This window comes from Puma concolor, chromosome E2 (genome assembly GCF_028749965.1).
Source record: "Puma concolor isolate L17-30 chromosome E2, mPumCon1.1.hap2, whole genome shotgun sequence".
Classification (NCBI taxonomy): Eukaryota; Metazoa; Chordata; class Mammalia; order Carnivora; family Felidae; genus Puma; species Puma concolor.
This window is the reverse complement of record NC_141681.1, coordinates 2370502-2387436: the sequence shown is the minus strand read 5'-3', so window position 1 is coordinate 2387436 and position 16935 is coordinate 2370502. Positions and strand designations below refer to the sequence as shown.

Here is a 16935-nt window from a genome sequence, read left to right as displayed (position 1 = left end):
GGCTCGGTTAGGACACAGACGAGTCTCTGTGGAAAGTACTCTGCTTCCTGCCCCCCCTCCAGCCCCCCTTCTTCAGGGCCCTGTGGTCTCATTTCCCTTAATTCATGATGCCTGTCACATAAGGGAAGCGTTTAGGGCTGGGCCTACCTGTAAAATGGGGGCACAGTGACCTGCACCAACAGGTGTGAAGATAAAATGCCTTACTGCTGGGGCGCCTGGGGGGCTCAGCCGGTTAAGCGTCCCACTTCGGCTCAGGTCATGATCTCGAGGTTCGTGAGTTCGAGCCGCACGTCGGGCTCTCTGCTGTCAGCGTGGGAGCCCATCTAGGATCCTCTGTCCCCCTCTCTCTCTGCCTCTCCCCAGCTCGTGTGTGTGCACGCACGCTCTCTCTCAAAAAATAAACTTGGGAAAAAAATGCCCTAGTGCTCATAATGGTGCTTAGAACTCAATACACGGAATTGTTGTTGTCACATTACCTTCCAGGCCCCACATCTTCTTACGCTTGTCAAGCTCGTATGGTGCTGATTTCACTGACAGAAATGTGCATAAAGTCACAATTTTGTTTGTGGTAACCTTACATCACAGAATCTTGGAATTTTAGAACCAGGCCAGGAACTCAGAGGTATTCGAAATTAGTAAACTTGCTAAGAAAAAGCCTGGCCGTGCTTGTAAAGTACACGTGTCTTGTAAATGCGAGAAGCCACAGTGGCCTTTGTGTTTCTGCCGTGAGGAACTGGCCGGTCTGGACGCCACAGACCGCCGTCCATGTAGGCTTTTAGGGTTCAGACACCCTCTTGTTCTCTCCAGGGAAGTGACTTCTCCCGCACTTCTTACTGTAAACGGCGATGGATTCTGTTATTACACGGTGTTGTAATGTGTGCGTACTGTTTGTTACTTAATGATACTTAATTGAGAATTTTAAATTCTATTAGATGATTTTAAACAATTCTCAGCGGGTACGGATTCTTACAATCTTCGGGCCAATAGTTCTTGTATGAACGAACATACGTCAATGGGAAAAGGACTCTAAGTGTTTAATTTTACCTTTAATTCAGTCTCATAGAATGTGCCATAGCTGGATTTAGGTATATGATCACCCAGTAGATGATCAAACCAGTAGAATGTCTCTTTGAAACATGGCTTTCTTCTCTGGAGGGACAAAAATCGGCCGTGCCGTCTGCCCCATCTCCACACCTCTGAGTGTTGTCTGTCTTGACCGAAATGACAGAGGTTCAAGTCGGTCAACTTTTAGGAGAGAGTCTGCCTTAGAGCTGCATTCTCCAAGTGGTGAATGCTTCCTTTTGACTTTTCGTCCCCCATGAGATGATTCAAGCCAAGATTTGTACCGTCCTGTAGCTGAAGGACTGACATAGCTGTCCGGCCAAGGACTGGAGGCACGAGGTTAGGGATCGCGTGTTCACAGGGTCGTCGGGACCGCTTCGCTCACCGGTACCTGTGGGCGGCTCCCGCGTGCCCAGCGCAGCCCTTGCGGTTCCCTCCCGGTGCACACTGCAGTGGTTTGATGTTAAAGTGAGAGGTTCAGGGCCGGACGAGCCCTCCCAGCCCCAAAGCAGCTGTAGACAACGTGCAAACGGCTGGGTGTGGCCAGGTTCCGATAAGGCTTTCTTTGTGGACGCTGAAGTTGAGTTTCATATGATTTCGTGTCACAAAATACTGTTCTTTTGACTTGGCTCGAGGGCTGTCTGGCAATGGGGGGGGGGGGGGCGGATTTGACCTCGCACGCGTTTGTGGGGCAGATGAATTAGAGGAGGTCGTGTATGGGCGGGCAGGCTGGAGCCAGACTGGGGAAGGTTTGAAACCTGGGTGAAGGGGAGGCCGAGGAGGGCCGTGTGAGGCGTTCGAGCCGGGCTCTGAGAGGATGAACCTTCTTTGGAAGAGTGTCCTACAGGGCGGATGAGGGAGGACCGGCTTCCTGCCCCAGCCACGTGTGGCTTTGGGAGGGACCAAGGGGACGCTCGGCCTGCCGGATCAGTGGGCTCAACCGCAGAGTGTCACAGGGAGACGATGCTGCACGTCAGAGGGGCAAGAGGCAGGGACTGGGGGGAGGCCAGCTGAGCGGCCCCCCGGCGGACCAGGTGCAGCGGGACAGAGGAGGAGGAAGAGGGAGGAAGTCGGGTCAGAATCAGCAAGCGGGAAGAAGCCCTAGGGTCTGGTGAGGGTCGGAGAGTGAGGGTAACAGCAGCGAGAGCTCCCAACTGTCTGCGGGGTCTTTTGTGGGAGGCGCCGGGAGGCGGTACCTCCTCGAGCAGCCTGCTTGGGGGTGGGGGGCTGGCTTGGGCAGAGGTCAGCGGCGGAAGTGTTGGGTGGATTTAGTTGTCCCAGGCCGTGGCGTGTTTGAAATACGAGGCGTGAGGGCAAGGTGGGGGACAGATTCGGGAGGGATGGGGTCGCCCCCCATCATTGAAGTGTGAGCCTGCCGGCAGCCCTGGGAGATGATGCCTTCCCTCCGTCCAGCGTCCCAGGTGCTGCTTCCTGGGAGGCGGGAGGGGCCTCGGTGGCGCCCCGGGGGGGGGGGGGGTGGGTGTGCTCTGCAGGGAAAGGTGGGGAGCTTTCGCAGGAGGGCAGAGGTGCCGGGAGAGAGGGAGCCGAGACCTGGGAGGGGTGGTGCGGAAGGGCAGTCAGGAACGGATACCGGGCTCCCGTCTGGGCCCTTGGAGAAGAGCTGACGGTGAGTTTGGAACCCATGTTGTTTGTTTGGGGTTCAGAGGGAGAGGGAGGAGACCTCGTTTGTGGATGCGCTCGGGTGGCTTCCAGAGTGTGCTTTAGGAGTTTGGCACGGGAGGGATGTGATGGTAGGTGGTGGGCAGCAGAGTGGATTGCAGGGTCTTGCTTTTGTTTTTTCTAACGTTTACTCGTTTGAAGACCTTTTATCAGCTCCCTGCGCCGATAGCCCGGGTCGTTCTAGCTACCTGCACCGGTGGCTCCCGCTGCCAGCAACGCACAGCGCCGCGACGCGACGTGGGGCTGTGTCCGGCGACAGGGGGGAGGGGGGGCTCCAGGCACGGCGTGGCCCGTCAGCCTGAGCATGTTCCGATCAGCCGTTCTGTGCCGCGTCCCCTAACTGGAACCTAGGGAGCAGGTGCCGGAAGAGTGCCATGAGTACACAGGTGTGTGTCCTTCGTCTGGGTTCACAGAGGGTCAGTGTTTGGGCCGTGCTGCATCCGCGTGGGCAGGCACACCTCGGACGCGCTGTGGGCTGGCTTCCAGACCACCACAGTCGAGTGGGTGCCGCGGTAACACCGGCCGGTCACGTCGCGATCTGGGTTTGCCGGCCCGAATACTTGTTTACTCCGTACTGTAGTTGACTTGTGTGCACTGGCAGTATGTCTAAGAAACAATGTCCGTACCTTAATTAAAACATACTTTATTGTGGGGGCGCCTGGGTGGCTCAGTGGGTTAAGCGTCTTGACTCTTGATGTTGGCTCAGGTCGTGATCTCACGGTCCTGAGATCGAGCCCCACATGGGGCTCTGCACTGAGTGTGGAGCCTGCTGAAGATTCTCTCTCTCTGCCTCTGCCCTTCCCCAACTTGTGTGTGTGCACGCTCTCTCAAAAAAAAAAAAAAAATAAATACTTTATGGTTAAAAAATGCTACCCATCGTCTGTGCTTTCAGTGAGTCATAAGCATTGATCACAGATCACCGCAACAAATAATAACGAAAAAGTTTGAAATATTGTGAGAATGACACATTTTGGTAATTTTTGGTAGCCCTCTATTTTTTTTTTTTTTTCTTTTTCCTGCTTTTGAAAGTGAGTTGCATAGGGGCGCCTGGGTGGCTCAGTTAGTTAAGTGTCCGACTTCGGCTCAGGTCATGATCTCACAGTTCGTGAGTTTGAGCCCCGCATCGGGCTCTCTGCTGACAGCTCAGAGCCTGGAGCCTGCTTTGGATTCTGTGTCTCCCTCTTTTTCTGCCTCTTGCATGCTCATGCTCTCTCTCTCTCTCTCTCAAACATGAACATTAAAAATTTTTTTTAATTAAAAAAAAAGTTGCAGAGAGACCACTATATTTCACCCCTAAATGCTTGAGCGCTCATGTCCTGAGAGCAAGGGCATTCCTTTATATAGTCATACCTAAACAATGAACAGTATTCAGTGTCACTGAAGACACTGCCCATATATTTAAAAAAATTTTTTTTGAATGTTTATTTGTTTTTCAGAGAGAGAGAGAGACAGAGAGACAGAGAGACAGAGACAGAGCATGAGTGGGGGAGGGGCAGAGAGAGAGGGAGCCACTGAATCCAAAGCAGGAGCCAGGCTCTGAGCCGTCAACACAGAACCCGACGTGGGGCTTGAACTCACAAACCGTGAGATCATGACCTGAGCCCAAGTCGGACACTCAACCGACTGAGCCACCCAGGTACCTCGATACTGCCCATATTTAAATGTCTCCTGAAATTTGTTTATGGCTAATGACCCCCTGCCTCCCCCAAGACCTCGCTGCATCTGGCAGGTCTCTTTGTCTTGGTTAATTGAGAGCAGGCCTCTCCTAGTTTTATGCTGTGGACTTTTCAGGGGTTCCGGCCAGTAGACCTGTACCTGTATCCCTTTTGTTCCTGCCTCTGCCGACTCCCTCAGGTCTCCCCTGGGGCTGGGGGAGCTGCCTCATCGGTGCACCCCTGCCTAGGCCTGTTCTTAGCGCTAGCTAAGCGGGAGATCCAGGGGGAGCCCATTTGTCACGTGTAGTTACTGCTCTCTTCTCTCGGAGTGGCTGTTTAGCACAGTGCCTAGTGATTATTTTTTGAAGGATCAGTGAATGAGTGCGAGATCACTTGCTGCCGCGTACAAGAGTTCGCAGACACTTGCTAAAATTCCTCCCAGGACTAAGAAATGAGGCGATGGCTCCCAGGCCTGCAATCCGTCGTACATTCTCACACTCCCGCATCTTTGGCAGAGGTAGTATTGTGTGTTGTCGGGGTAAATCCTTGACAATGTGAACAATTTATAGCTACCAAGGAAGAAGTAAAATATGGATGCAGTAATGTAAGCACCAAAATTTTTATGGCAAGACACATACAGGCTTCTGGAGTGTTTTTCCGTTTATCGTTGGCAGTTGGTAAATCAGGTGAAAGTTGCTTGTAATTGCACTCACGGTTTATATTTTATAGCAGACATCTGAAGTTCACTTTAGGTCATACACGGTTCTTCTGCTTTCTTTCTGGAGCTATGATATCTGAAAGCACTGTTTGTCAAAGTGTGGTCCAAGGAGCCACATGGGTGACTTGAGACCTTGCCGGGGGCTCTGTGAGGTCAAAATGGTTTTCATAATGATCCTAAGAGGTCATTTGTCTTTTTTGTGGGTTGACACTTGCACCGATGGTGCAGGGTTGATGTGGCAAAGTGGCCGCGGCCTGGGCCCGACAGAGGCCAAGCCCCCGGCCCACAGCTGGGTCCTTGTTTTCTTCACTGCCATGCAATTAAAAACAGCCATTTTCACCTAAGAATGTCCCTGAGGAAGCAGTCAAATTCATTTTATTAAGTCTCAGCCCTCGAGTACCCCTCTGTTTCATTCTCAGTATGACAACACGGGAAGGTTATGGAAAGTTCTTCTGCGGTGTTTTGGATTCGGAGCCCTGCCTTGGAGACACCCCTTCTGCACTTGTGTTACTAGCTCGACTAGCTGTGTTTTCTCATGGACCACGTAAAAGAACAGCTGACAAACTGGGCATTTTTTTTTCAATGTTATAGAGAGAGAGGGTGGGGAGGGCGGGGGGGGGGCAGGGGGGACAGAGGACCCCAACGCGGGGCTCAAACTCATGAACCGCAAGATCATGACCTGAGCTGAAGTCAGATGCTCGTGACTAAGCCGCCCAGGTGCCCCTAGGGTATTTCTTAATGAGTTTTTTTTTTAATTTTTTTTTAACATTTGTTTATTTTTTGAGAGAGAGACAGAGTGTGTGCAGGGGAGGGGCAGAGAGAGAGGGAGACACAGAATCCGATGCAGACTTCAGGCTCCAGGCTCTGAGCTGTCAGCACAGAGCCCAATGTGGGGCTCGAACTCACAAGCTGTGAGATCATGACCTGAGCTGAAGTCAGAAGCTTAACCCACTGAGCCATCTGGGTGCCCCTTTACTGAATGAATTAAGTCAGCCCGTTGCTTCAAGGAAAGCCACTGTGGCACCATTACTGGTGAGAACATTTGCACTTTCAAGTGGAATAGGAATTTTGGGAAGTGTGTATCTGTCATCGAGATCCTGATAGCTTCTCAGTACTTAAAGGTATTTCTGATATCAGTGTTAGTGAATGTGATGCTTTTGGTAATACATGATAAACTACACCTGGAATGTTCCGTGCGTGATGTTACAAAGTTGCACTTGGGTGAAAGATCCATTGAAAGTGCAAGACCAATGGATTTTAATTTAATTTAATTTAATTTAATTTAATTTAATTTAATTTAATTTAATTTAATTTATTTTAAATGAAACTTTATTTTTTGTTTTTAAAAATTTTTAATGCTTAATTTGTGAGAGAGAGACAGAGTGTGAGTGGGGGAGGGGCAGAGAGTGAGGGAGACACAGAATCCGAAGCAGGTTCCAGGCTCCGAGCTGTCAGCACAGAGCCCGATGCGGGGCTCGAACCCACAGACTGTGAGGTCGTGACCTGAGCCAAAGCCGGACGCTTAACCAACTGAGCCCCCCAGGTGCCCCCAGACCAATGAATTTTGAAACAATAAAGTAAAATGTTCACTCATAGGGTTTCAATGCAACATGACTTTAGAAAAATAAAACACCAGTTGAGTTTTGCTGTTGGATTAAGAAAGAATATCCACAGGTGCCGGAAAAGGCTGGTAAAATACTGCCCCCGCAGCACTCTGCATGAGGGTGAATTTTCTTCATGTGTGTCAACCAGGATGGTTGGTTCTGGTGCAGCAGATTGGGAGCTGATGTGCGTGGGGGGATCCAGCTGCTTCCCAGTGAGTCTGACATTAGACAGATTTGTGAATATGCCACACTGTGGCCCTCTTCTTGCTCAGATTTTGCTGCTGCTGTTGTCTTGGAAACTATCTTGTATGTTAACATGGAATATGTTGATTTTTACAATTTTCGAACGAATAAAGAAATATTCAAACATTTTCTGTTCTAATTTCAAATATGGTAACTACTGACAGATACACCCATATAAGCATTAACCCTTTGGGGGCCTCCCTAACTTTAAGGCGGTAAAGGGGGTCCTGGGTGCTGTGCGCGTGTGAACTAGGGCCGTGGGGGCTGTGGGAGCGGCTGGAATCCAGCCACCTCTCCTTCGTGTGTCGTGGTTGATGTTTGAGGAGGTCTGTAGTTTTTGGAAAGGAAGAGTGAAAGTGGCACGTTTAGCAAACATGTTAACCTTAAGGGGAAGGATCTGCTGTCTGAGGCTTATCAATTGGCCGCCTTTGTCTAACTTTAAATGTAAACACATTTCGGGGGCTGTCTCACACGAGGGGCAGTGGGCTGGGTTTTCTCAAGAAGTGAAAACCTTGGGAAGAAGGGTTTCCTGCTTCCCAGTGTCCTTGTTTATCTGGCCCCTGACCTTTTATGGAACTATGTCCCTTTCCTCCCCAGTTCGTCCTTTGCCTACACGGATTTCGGAGGAAAAAAGGAAGCTAGCAGAGTTTTTTCCACATATCTCAGCTTAATAAATACTGATTTTTTTTTTTTTTGCTTGCCGCAGACCAGCTTTTAATTATTTTATTACTGTACTACTTCCATCCAAAAGGATTTGACTAAATGGAATGTTTTCAGTTTCCTGGAGGTTTCCCCGTTTCTGGAGATTTAGCCTCGAGTGCTGCTTAGCCACGTCCTTCCATGGGTATGGAAATCCCTGTTGTGGTTTTTATGGCGTGGCAGGCTTGACATTCCTGCTCACGTGCGTTCGAAGCCTCCAACAGGAGCCAGGCGGGGTGACAGGTGGCGGCTCAGCGGGCTGCGGGCCCGGGCGGCGGGCGTGCAGTAGTGCCTCAGGGGTAGAGGTCCTCCCCGGCACTGCTGTCTGGTCCCAAGCGTCTGAGTCGTGTCATGGCGTCCCGAGACTGTCATGTATTTGTCCCGGGACGCTCCCAACCCTCAGTTCGTGTCCTCGTCCCTAGACCTCAAGGACCTGCAAGGTAGGGGCCTCCGCTGACTGTGTCTCTTTAGACTGGCCCCTCTGCGTGCTTCTGATGGCTGGTAAATAATTGTAGTAGCCGGAGTCAGGTCGCTGCCCGGGGAGGCTGTGCGGAAACAACTTCGTCCAAATCACACTCAGCATCAAGGTTTCGCTCGAGGGTTAATGTCGGAAACGGCTCTGTGAACAATTTCTGCCCTGAAACAACTGATGAGAAAATAAATCCCGTACGTGTGACATCCCTAGCGAGACAACTCATGTGTTGTTCCCGCAGTGACTGGGAAGGTCCTTGTGTCAACACAGGGAGGCTTTATTTGGTGGTTTTTTCTTGCTGTGTTTTTTCACGGAACGAGAGCCGATCGCCTGTAGCATTTTATTTTTTAGCTGTTACTGCTAAAGCAGAGTTGTGTGTGTGCTCAAATACAGTAGTTTGTCTCTTACGCCTGTTTTAATGGCCTTGTGGTTTTATTTATGGGGATCCGAAATATTTAAAAGTTAGCAAAATTAAAAATAAATGTGCAGTTTTGTATTTCAGCTGATGGAACGGCTGCTCGTGTCTGCTGTTGACAAGTGATGAGCAGCTTGTCATACTTTCATTGTTAACGACTGAGCGCGCCATTTGTATGAAGTTGGCCGTCGTAAACTAAACAGATTCATGACTCCATTGTGGTCTAGTCCTTTTTGATTTTCTTTTATTTTTTGAAGTTTATTTCTTGTTTTAGCAATCTGTACATACACCGTGGGGCTTGAACTCATGACCACAAGATTGATAATTGCAGGCTCTTCCTACTGAGTCCTTATTGAGATCAAGACACAAAGGCAGTACTTTGAAGAGCTTACTCCGTGGTGTTTTAGTGGAAATGCTGACCTTCCCAGTTGTGCGTTGGCACGTAACCCCACGGTGGGCTCGTAGCGTTCCAGTGTGCAGCCTCTGCTAGGCAGGGTGCAGAGTGATGGAACTTCCTGCCCCAGTGGGGCTCATCTTCCAGTAGGGGAGACAGGTGTTAGACGAAGTAAGTATTTAGCACACGTAGTGAGGTGGACCATCAGTGCTTTGCACCGAAGCGGGAGAGGGGAGCAGGGAGGCGGGTGCTGGAGGTGGGTTTTGAGTGGGTGTAATTCAGTGTCTCTGGGAAGATGGCGTAGGGTAGGGGCGGGCAGGTGTTGGAGTGCCGGGGCCCTGAGCTGAACGGGTGCCTGCTGAGTGGGGAGGCCACCTTGGACAGGGACCCATAAGCAGCAGTGGGGAGAGCCTGATGGGCCCCGGAGGGTGCTGGCTGGCACTCCAGCAAGCACTTGAGTTGGCAGGAAGGCTTTGGTGGGCTTTGAACAGGTAAGGGGCATTGTTTGACATGTGTTTTCACGCGGTCCAAGTAGCTTTTTCACTGGGTATTGGGAACAGTTACGGGGCAAAGACGGAGCGGGGAGACCCACGCAGAGGCCAGCACACAAATCCAGATGTGAGGTGACGAGGCCAGCGCGCAGGAAGCCAGACACTTGCCCACAGAGTGGCTCTAAGAGGGACAAGAACCGAGGACTGGAGGTTTTGACAGGGAAGGTCTGGGAGGAGCAGGGCGGTTGTGGGGTGGCGGTCTAGTGCGGTTTGGGCACGTCGAAATCGAGACTGGACTCCCAGGGGTGGTGTCGGGAGGCTGTTTGCTTCGTGGGTCTGGAGTTCACCTGAGAGGTCTGAGCTGAAGGGTGAGCCTGCGCCATCAGCATGCAGATGGTGTTCCAGAAGGACTGAGAAAGGCCTTGCCCCCAGCCGGGCATTCCCTCTGACGCCGACCTCCACAGAGGGAAGGGAAGGCCAGGAGGCGCGTGGAGGAGGCGGGACAGAGCCCGTGCAGGTGCTGCAGGCGAGGAGCACAGGACCCACCTGGGTGGTTGGCTGGGGGGCGGGGGGGGGGGGGGGAGAGGGGACCGCTGGTCTGGGTTCTAGAGGGGATGAAGACAGCAAGTCTAGGCAGCAACTTGGGGGGCTGTGCTCTGGAGGGGAGCAGAGCAACGGAGATGGGGGGGTGGGGAGTAGCTCTGGGAGTGAGCCCAGAGCTGTTGTTGAGGGGCTGTGAGGAGGGCACGGCGTGGGGGGGGGGGGTGCCCACAGAGCCACAGGGAAGCCCTGGGGGAGGTGGCGAGGTGGCCCGCCGAGCCCAGGGGAGGAGGGGCGGGACTTGGAAGGGAGAGGAGAAAGGATGGCGAGGACCATCCCCGATGCCGCTTCCCTGCAGGCTGAGGCGGCTCCCTCGTGTTTGTTGGGATTTGATGCCGTGGGCCTTGGCCACGTACTGTTCTGTCGTAGAGAAAGCATTTCACGGTGATCGTCATAACGTGCCTACGGAAAGCTCTGCCCTCGGGAAGGACAGAGGATGAAGGGAGCCAGTGTCATCTACACCCTCCCTCCCTCACGGGTACCAGCAGGTCCACCGTGATCACTCCAGGCCTCTCGTGTGCATTACACACACAGACATGTGACCACACACGCGCGCGCGCACACACACACACACACACACACGCACGCGAGCGCGCACTTGTTAGAAAGCCGAACTGGGATCGTATACATGCTGTCGGGCGATTTTACTCTTATATTCCTTTCCGTTGGTGTTGTGTTCTGGGGATCTTTCCATTTTGGTCCGTGTGATTGAAGCAGTGTCATTCCCGTTAACAAGTGCAGCGGTTGACGGGACGGACGGCCTGCCGTCACTTCTTTTCTCGTTCCCCGAAGTTCAGGCGCTTAGGTCGTTGATCGTGGTCGGCGGGTTCTCCTTCCTGTGCCCCAGGGAAGACGCTGTCTTCATGGGCTCGCTAAGGTTCTGACTAGTCGTTGCCATCAGAGACATTGTTGTACATTAATCTCAGTCCAGCTGCTTTATTATGTTAAGACTGGACTGTCTCCAGGACTTCTGAGAAATGGTAAATTTAATTTGCCAAAATGGCAACCGCATGTATCGCTCTGTTCCAGTTTTCTTGGGCTTCTTGCCCTAGTTTTTTCTATTCAAACCTTCCCTGTTAGCAGAATTTTAAGTGACTCTGTCCTGGCAACAGAACCATTTTGAGTAAACAACTTGGATAACGTGTGGTGTCCTCATTTGGAAGACGTTGGGATGCAGGATTTTATGGAGAGTTTGGAGTATTTTCCTCAGCTGCTCGCGGAACTGTTAGAGGCCAGGAAAAAGCTTGAACTGGGCGTTTGAAAACTTTCCATTAGCCCTTTATGAGACAGCTAGTTTAACCTGGAGCCTCTGAGCCCAGGGCCGTCGCGAACGGCTTCGGTGCGCAACACTTAGGTCAAGCCTGGCTGCGCATTACAGATCCCAGAATACGCTGTTTCAGAGCAGGTGGTTGGTTATTTTCCTTTCTGATAAGGAAGTCTGAGGCCGGCAGTCCAGGGACATGTGGCAGCGTCCGTCTTGTCCTTTGCTCCGCTGTTCTGGTTCCTTCTGTCCCGTCCTCATCCCTGTAGTCCAGCAGCAGGAAAACAGGATGGCTGTGGCCACACGCCAGGTGTCCTCAACGAGGTGTCGTGGCCGCTGCCCGCATCTGCACGTACACCCCCTCGGCCAGGCCTGGTCACTAGGCTGCAGGAGCGGCTGGTGGGGGGAGCGGTCTGGCGGCCGCGTGGCCCAGTAAATTCGGGTTCCTGCACTGAGCATCAGGAGAAGGGCGGCTGAGATAGGCAGCCCTTCCTGGTGTTTGTGAAGCTCTGAAACTTGGCAGAATTTTGTCTGTCGTGCTTTTTTCCTGGAAAAGGGTCTACAGTTTTTTGTTTTGTTTTGTTTTGTTTTGTTTACATTTTGAAAGCAATCTGTGACCCCAAAACATTTTAAATCCAACAGGTCAAAGGTTGATTGGGTGGTATTTTGTCCCCGAGGACCACTGCCTTCAGGAAACAGCTCACTGTACCCTTTAATAATCTTTGCTTGGGCTCTTAATTTGGACAGAAGACGACCAAGTTTACGGCCTGAGTAGCCCCGATCTTCAGACTGACTGCCAGTGAATCTGTACTTAGGGGTCATCTTTGGAGGACACGGAGTCAGCAGACATCTGTTCTCTACCCCGCGTCAGGCCTGACGGGCCCTCCTGGGTCCACCGGGTTCGCCGTGGCGCCTCCTCGGAGCGGTTGCCGTGCGTGCGACCCCCGCTCCCAGGGAGGGACACGCGCTCCAGTGCCCAGGCAGCGCGCTCTGGGATGGACGCTGGAATTGAGGATTTCCCCAGCAGTTTACGCCCATGTGTTTAGCTGACCAGTTTTATTTCTGAGAAGGTGACACATGAGCAGGATAAAAATGCAAATATTATAAGAGAGTGAAAAGGGAAAATAATTTTCTCTCCCTCTTATGTCCCAGGAATCATCTGTGCAAATAGTCTCTGCGTATTTAGCATATTTCTTTTTAAAAAAAAGCATGCCATACGCTTTCTGCCCCGCTTATATTCATATAATTCTGTATCTTGGGCGTGGTTTCTGGGAGACACCTGCCTGGCTCTTTCACACAGCCACTTGGCGTCCCGTCGTGTGGCCTCGTGGGCCCTGTTGTAACTCCCTGTTGGTGTACGTGTAGGCTGCGTCCACCCTTTTGCCTCTAGAACCACGCCTTGGTTGTGTTGTTTTGTTTTGGGTTTTTGGGTACGTAGATCTTGGCACAGGTCTGCTTGTCCTGATTCTCAAGGACACGAAGAATGATCGACCTGGACTGTCCCAGAAGTACTCATCCGCACACGAACGTTCTCAGAAGGGAACGCCAGTGCTCCCACTCAACGTGGTCATGGGAGATCGTCGGCCTTTTTCTGTGTATGTTCTCCCAATGTTTTTCCCCATTGTGAACAGTCGTATGTGTGTCACACAGCGTGTAGCCATTGTGGACGGTGCTCTCTCCTTTATATTCTTCACTTAGTCTTAGTTCTGCTTGTAAACACACAGTGCTCACCCCCAACCAGTGTGCGTGTTGTCTCCTCAAGTGACTTGAGTTTTCTGAGCTTTGTTTTCTAGCAGCTTTTTCAGGAAGGGTTGATGGGAACGCCCTTCTCTGAGAGCTAGCGGGTGATAAATGTTTGCTGCCTTCACACTTGAAAGTCATTCTGTCTGGATATAAAATTCTTGGCTCACATTTCTTTCTTTGAGTATCTTAGACATGTTAATCTACTTTTTTCTGTTGTATTTGATCATCCGTTTTTGCCCATTTTAAGTCACCTGGTGTTTTTGCCTGGATGTGTAAAGGAATTTTTTTTTTAATTTTTATTAGCACGTGTCTTGGGATTGATTCGTCCCCCCGCTCCCGCACCGAGGTTTGTGGTGTGTCTTTTTCATAAGTAGTTTTAAACTTTCCCCCTTCCGAAGAGTTTTCTTGATTCACACTTTTGAGTGCTCTGTTTTCTTGGACTTTGCTTTGGTTTTCGTCATTAGAGCCTTGCTCTCCACGTCCACGGGGCCTTCTCTGCCCGTCATCTGTGCTCCTCATTCTTGAACTCTTCCTTCATTTCGTTCTCATTCTTCCAATTTGCCCCCTTTTCCTCATTTCATATTTCTTAAGGCACAGTTTACCGTGTTTATGTGCTCCTGGGCGCCTTCTCACTTCCCTCCTGCGTCCTGTCCCCTCACTTCTGCACATGTGTAATGCTGGCTTAATGGCTAACGATAACCCGCTCCCTCTGTGTAGTTCAGCTTGTTTTGGAATACTAGGGTTGGGTTTCATCTCTTTCAAGGACATGGCTTTATGCATGCTTTCATGGTCTGTAGTGCTATTATTTTCCTCTTTAGTCTCTTTTTCTATTTTTTTATTAAAAAAATGTTTTTAATGTTTATTTTTGAGAGAGACACACAGAGTGTGAGTGGGAGAGGGGCAGAGAGAGAGGGAGACACAGAATCCGAAGCAGGTTCCAGGCTCCGAGCTGTCAGCACGGAGCCTGACGCGGGGCCTGAACCCACGAACCGTGAGATCATGACCTGAGCTTAACTGACCGAGCCACCCAAGTGCTCCTTTAGTCTCTTTTATTTTTAAAAAAAATTTTTTTTTTCTTTAGTCTCTTTTAAAACATATAATCTTTGCATGAGATTGGACTTCAGTATTTTCTGTTGTTCATTTTCATGTGGAATTAATTTGCCTCGATATTTAGAAGGGAGGCAGGATTTAGAATAGTTATCTCTAATTTCCGTGTTCTAGGCTCTACATTCTATTGATGTTAGAAAGTTTTAAAAGACACAGTAACTCATTTTCTGAGCTCTCCTGGCTCTGTTTTTTTTCTCCCACTTTCTTTAAGTTAGTTCTGTACCCAACATGGGGCTCGGACTCACTACTCAGAGCACGTACCACTGATTTAGCCAGCCGGGTACACCTTTCTCTCTCATCTTCAACCAGACTTCCATTTCTCTCAGTCTCTATTTTCTCTGTCCTGTACATTTGGTATTCTATTTCCAGTTGTTTCTCTCTAGGGTATTTAGCCTAGAAGGGAGCTTTGGGTAGTTAGCCTTGAGAGTTCATGGGGCCCAGACTGTCTAGGCCTTCTAGAAGCTCCCGCAAAGCCTTTTGCGGCTGTCCGCCATTGGACTGTGCTCACCGCCTGGTTTCAGCTGCTGTTGTCACCCTGTCCCATTGCTTCTCTCTGCTTCCTGCTTTGTACCTGCTCCCACCATGGCGATCCTGTAGCTGTCAGTGATTTGTCCCCACTTGCTGGTATTTTGGGGTTCATTAGGAATACCTCATCACTCAATCTTGTTATAGACACGGGCCTGGATTTTGGTTTTGCTATCCTACTTGCTCGTGTGTTTTTATGGCGGGACGTGGAAAGATTAAAAATCTTCGTCACTGCTGTCTTTTCATAGTTGGACTCTTAAAGGGTTCTGTCACAGTACCTTGAGGCCTCTTTTTCCCTCCCTGGCGCTTGTCATCAGTTTCTCCTTTGGTGCATAGACACCTTGTTCTCTGTTGAGTCAGGTGTATCAACTGGGAATAGAAGCACCTTTGCAAGTTTACCGGTTATACATTTGATCATGCATTTACATAGAAATGTTGCACATACTCCATAAGGGAAGATTTAAGGGGCGCCTGGGCGGCTCAGTTGGTGAAGCATCTGACTCTTGACTTCTGCTCAGGTCATGATCTCGCGGCTCGTGAGATCAAGTCCCGAATCAGGCTCTGCACTCAGCTTGGAGCCTGCTTGGGATTCTCTCTCTCCCTCTCTCTCTCTCTCTCTGCTCTGCCCGTCCCCACCCCCATACTGTCCCTACCCCCTGCACTCACCAAAAGAAAAAAGAAAAGGGAGATTTAAGGCAGGAGATTGGTTTCTCCTTTTTATAATTGTTTTCTCTAAGAAATTATGTAGAATTTAAATCTGGAAGAAGGGGAAGAGGAGCCACTCTATTCACAGGATGTGAGAATTTAGAACTTTATGCCTCTTGGAACTTATTCGTTAACAGGAGTTGTCGCTAGACCCGTAGCTGAAAGCGGGTGATCTGAAAACTTTAATTTGACTCCTCCTGCCCCACAGGAGTGTTGACTGGGGGCTGGGAGCACTTAGTGCCAAAAGGAACACAGCTGTAGAGTTGAGGGCATAGTCTAGTTGGGGAAAGATCAATACATGATCTATTTTATAAACATTTACCACAAATAATTAAAACGAAACACGTAAGATAAAATATCACAGTGACGTTGATTCCTGACTTCTCCAGGATGTCCCATTTTTACGTAGTATGTTTAGATCCGTGTGTTGATAGACCATATCTGACACGAAGGTCTCTCTTGGCCTAATCAGAGTGTTTCAGGGGCAAGAAGAAAGTAACTGACTGTTCCAGACATGGTTTTTGGCTCAGGGATGACAGTTCAAACCCCTGCCCGTGAGGGCGCTTGGGGGAAAGGACGATGGTGCTCCCAGGCCATGGTAGCAGGGCGGTGCTTTGGGTCTGCTCTGGAAGCCAAAGGAAAGCAAAGCAGAGGCGCTTAGCGGAATGGTGCCTCGAGCCGCAGAAACGGAGTATGGGAGCAACAGCCCTGGGTAGAAGGGCCCGTTCAGGTAAAAGCGGGAGGCAGGGCAGCGTGGTACCGGGCGGTGCGGCGTGTGTGGCAGGATGGGCCGGCCGGGCGGGGGCCGCTGAGACTCCGGGCCGGCGGACGGCACGGTCAGTGCTCAGGCCGTCACGGGAGGCCGGTGCGCGGAGTGGACCGAGGAAGCAGGAAGCGGGAGGCTGTGGGGCAGGGCCGGTCTGGCGGTGAGGATGAGCAGGGTTTCTGAACTGCCGCTCGCTTCTCCGAGAGCACTACCTTTTGCTGGTCTGAAGCGAGGAGCGGCCTGTATCAAACAGCACGGCACCGGATGTGATCTGGGAGCCACGAGGCTGGCGGTCGGCCTCACGTCACAGGTCACCGTGTGATCTCCCTGTCCCTGTCTCACTTCTGTAGGTGGCAGAGACGCAGTCCTGCGTGAGTCTGACTCCTGCCCACTCGCCGGCCACCCTCCTCTCGCTCTGGATGATGTCAGAACAGGATCTGGCGGACGTGGTGCAGATTGCCGTGGAAGACCTGAGTCCTGGTCACCCAGGTAGGGAGCTGGGGGGCAGCTCACATTCTTATTCTCTCTGTCCCTCAGAAGTCCAGAAGCACTTCCAGAAGTTTTCTTTCCTTTGAAAAGTAAAGCAAGAGCAAAGGCAATGCACGCGCTAACCACGGGGAGCCGGAACGTCGGCCCCGTGGCCGTCCATCCCAGGGGGAAGCCACCTTCCTCCCCTGCCCACGGTGGTCCCGTGACCCTTGGTTCCACATCTTCCCCCCGGACTGTAGTGTGCCTTGGAAACCATGCTTGGCGGGAGCGCACAGGTCTGCTTCGCGTGTGCCCCGACCGATGGGC

The 16935-nt window shown here is 51.1% G+C and overlaps 1 protein-coding gene across 6 annotated transcripts in view; it reads left to right on the top strand.

Moving 5' to 3' along the window:
• Nucleotides 1-16935, top strand: part of BANP (BTG3 associated nuclear protein) — a 113534-nt gene that overhangs the window by 10581 nt on the left and 86018 nt on the right. For 5 of the 6 annotated variants that reach the window (XM_086688726.1, XM_025920475.2, XM_086688727.1 and 2 more), the window contains exon 2: nucleotides 16491-16629. In XM_086688726.1, coding sequence (XP_086544852.1) covers nucleotides 16560-16629 — 70 coding nt within the window. In that variant the 5' untranslated portion in view covers nucleotides 16491-16559. Of the gene's footprint in view, nucleotides 1-15849; nucleotides 16105-16490; nucleotides 16630-16935 lie in introns of those variants that run through there. The other variant, XM_086688725.1, reaches the window with a different exon arrangement.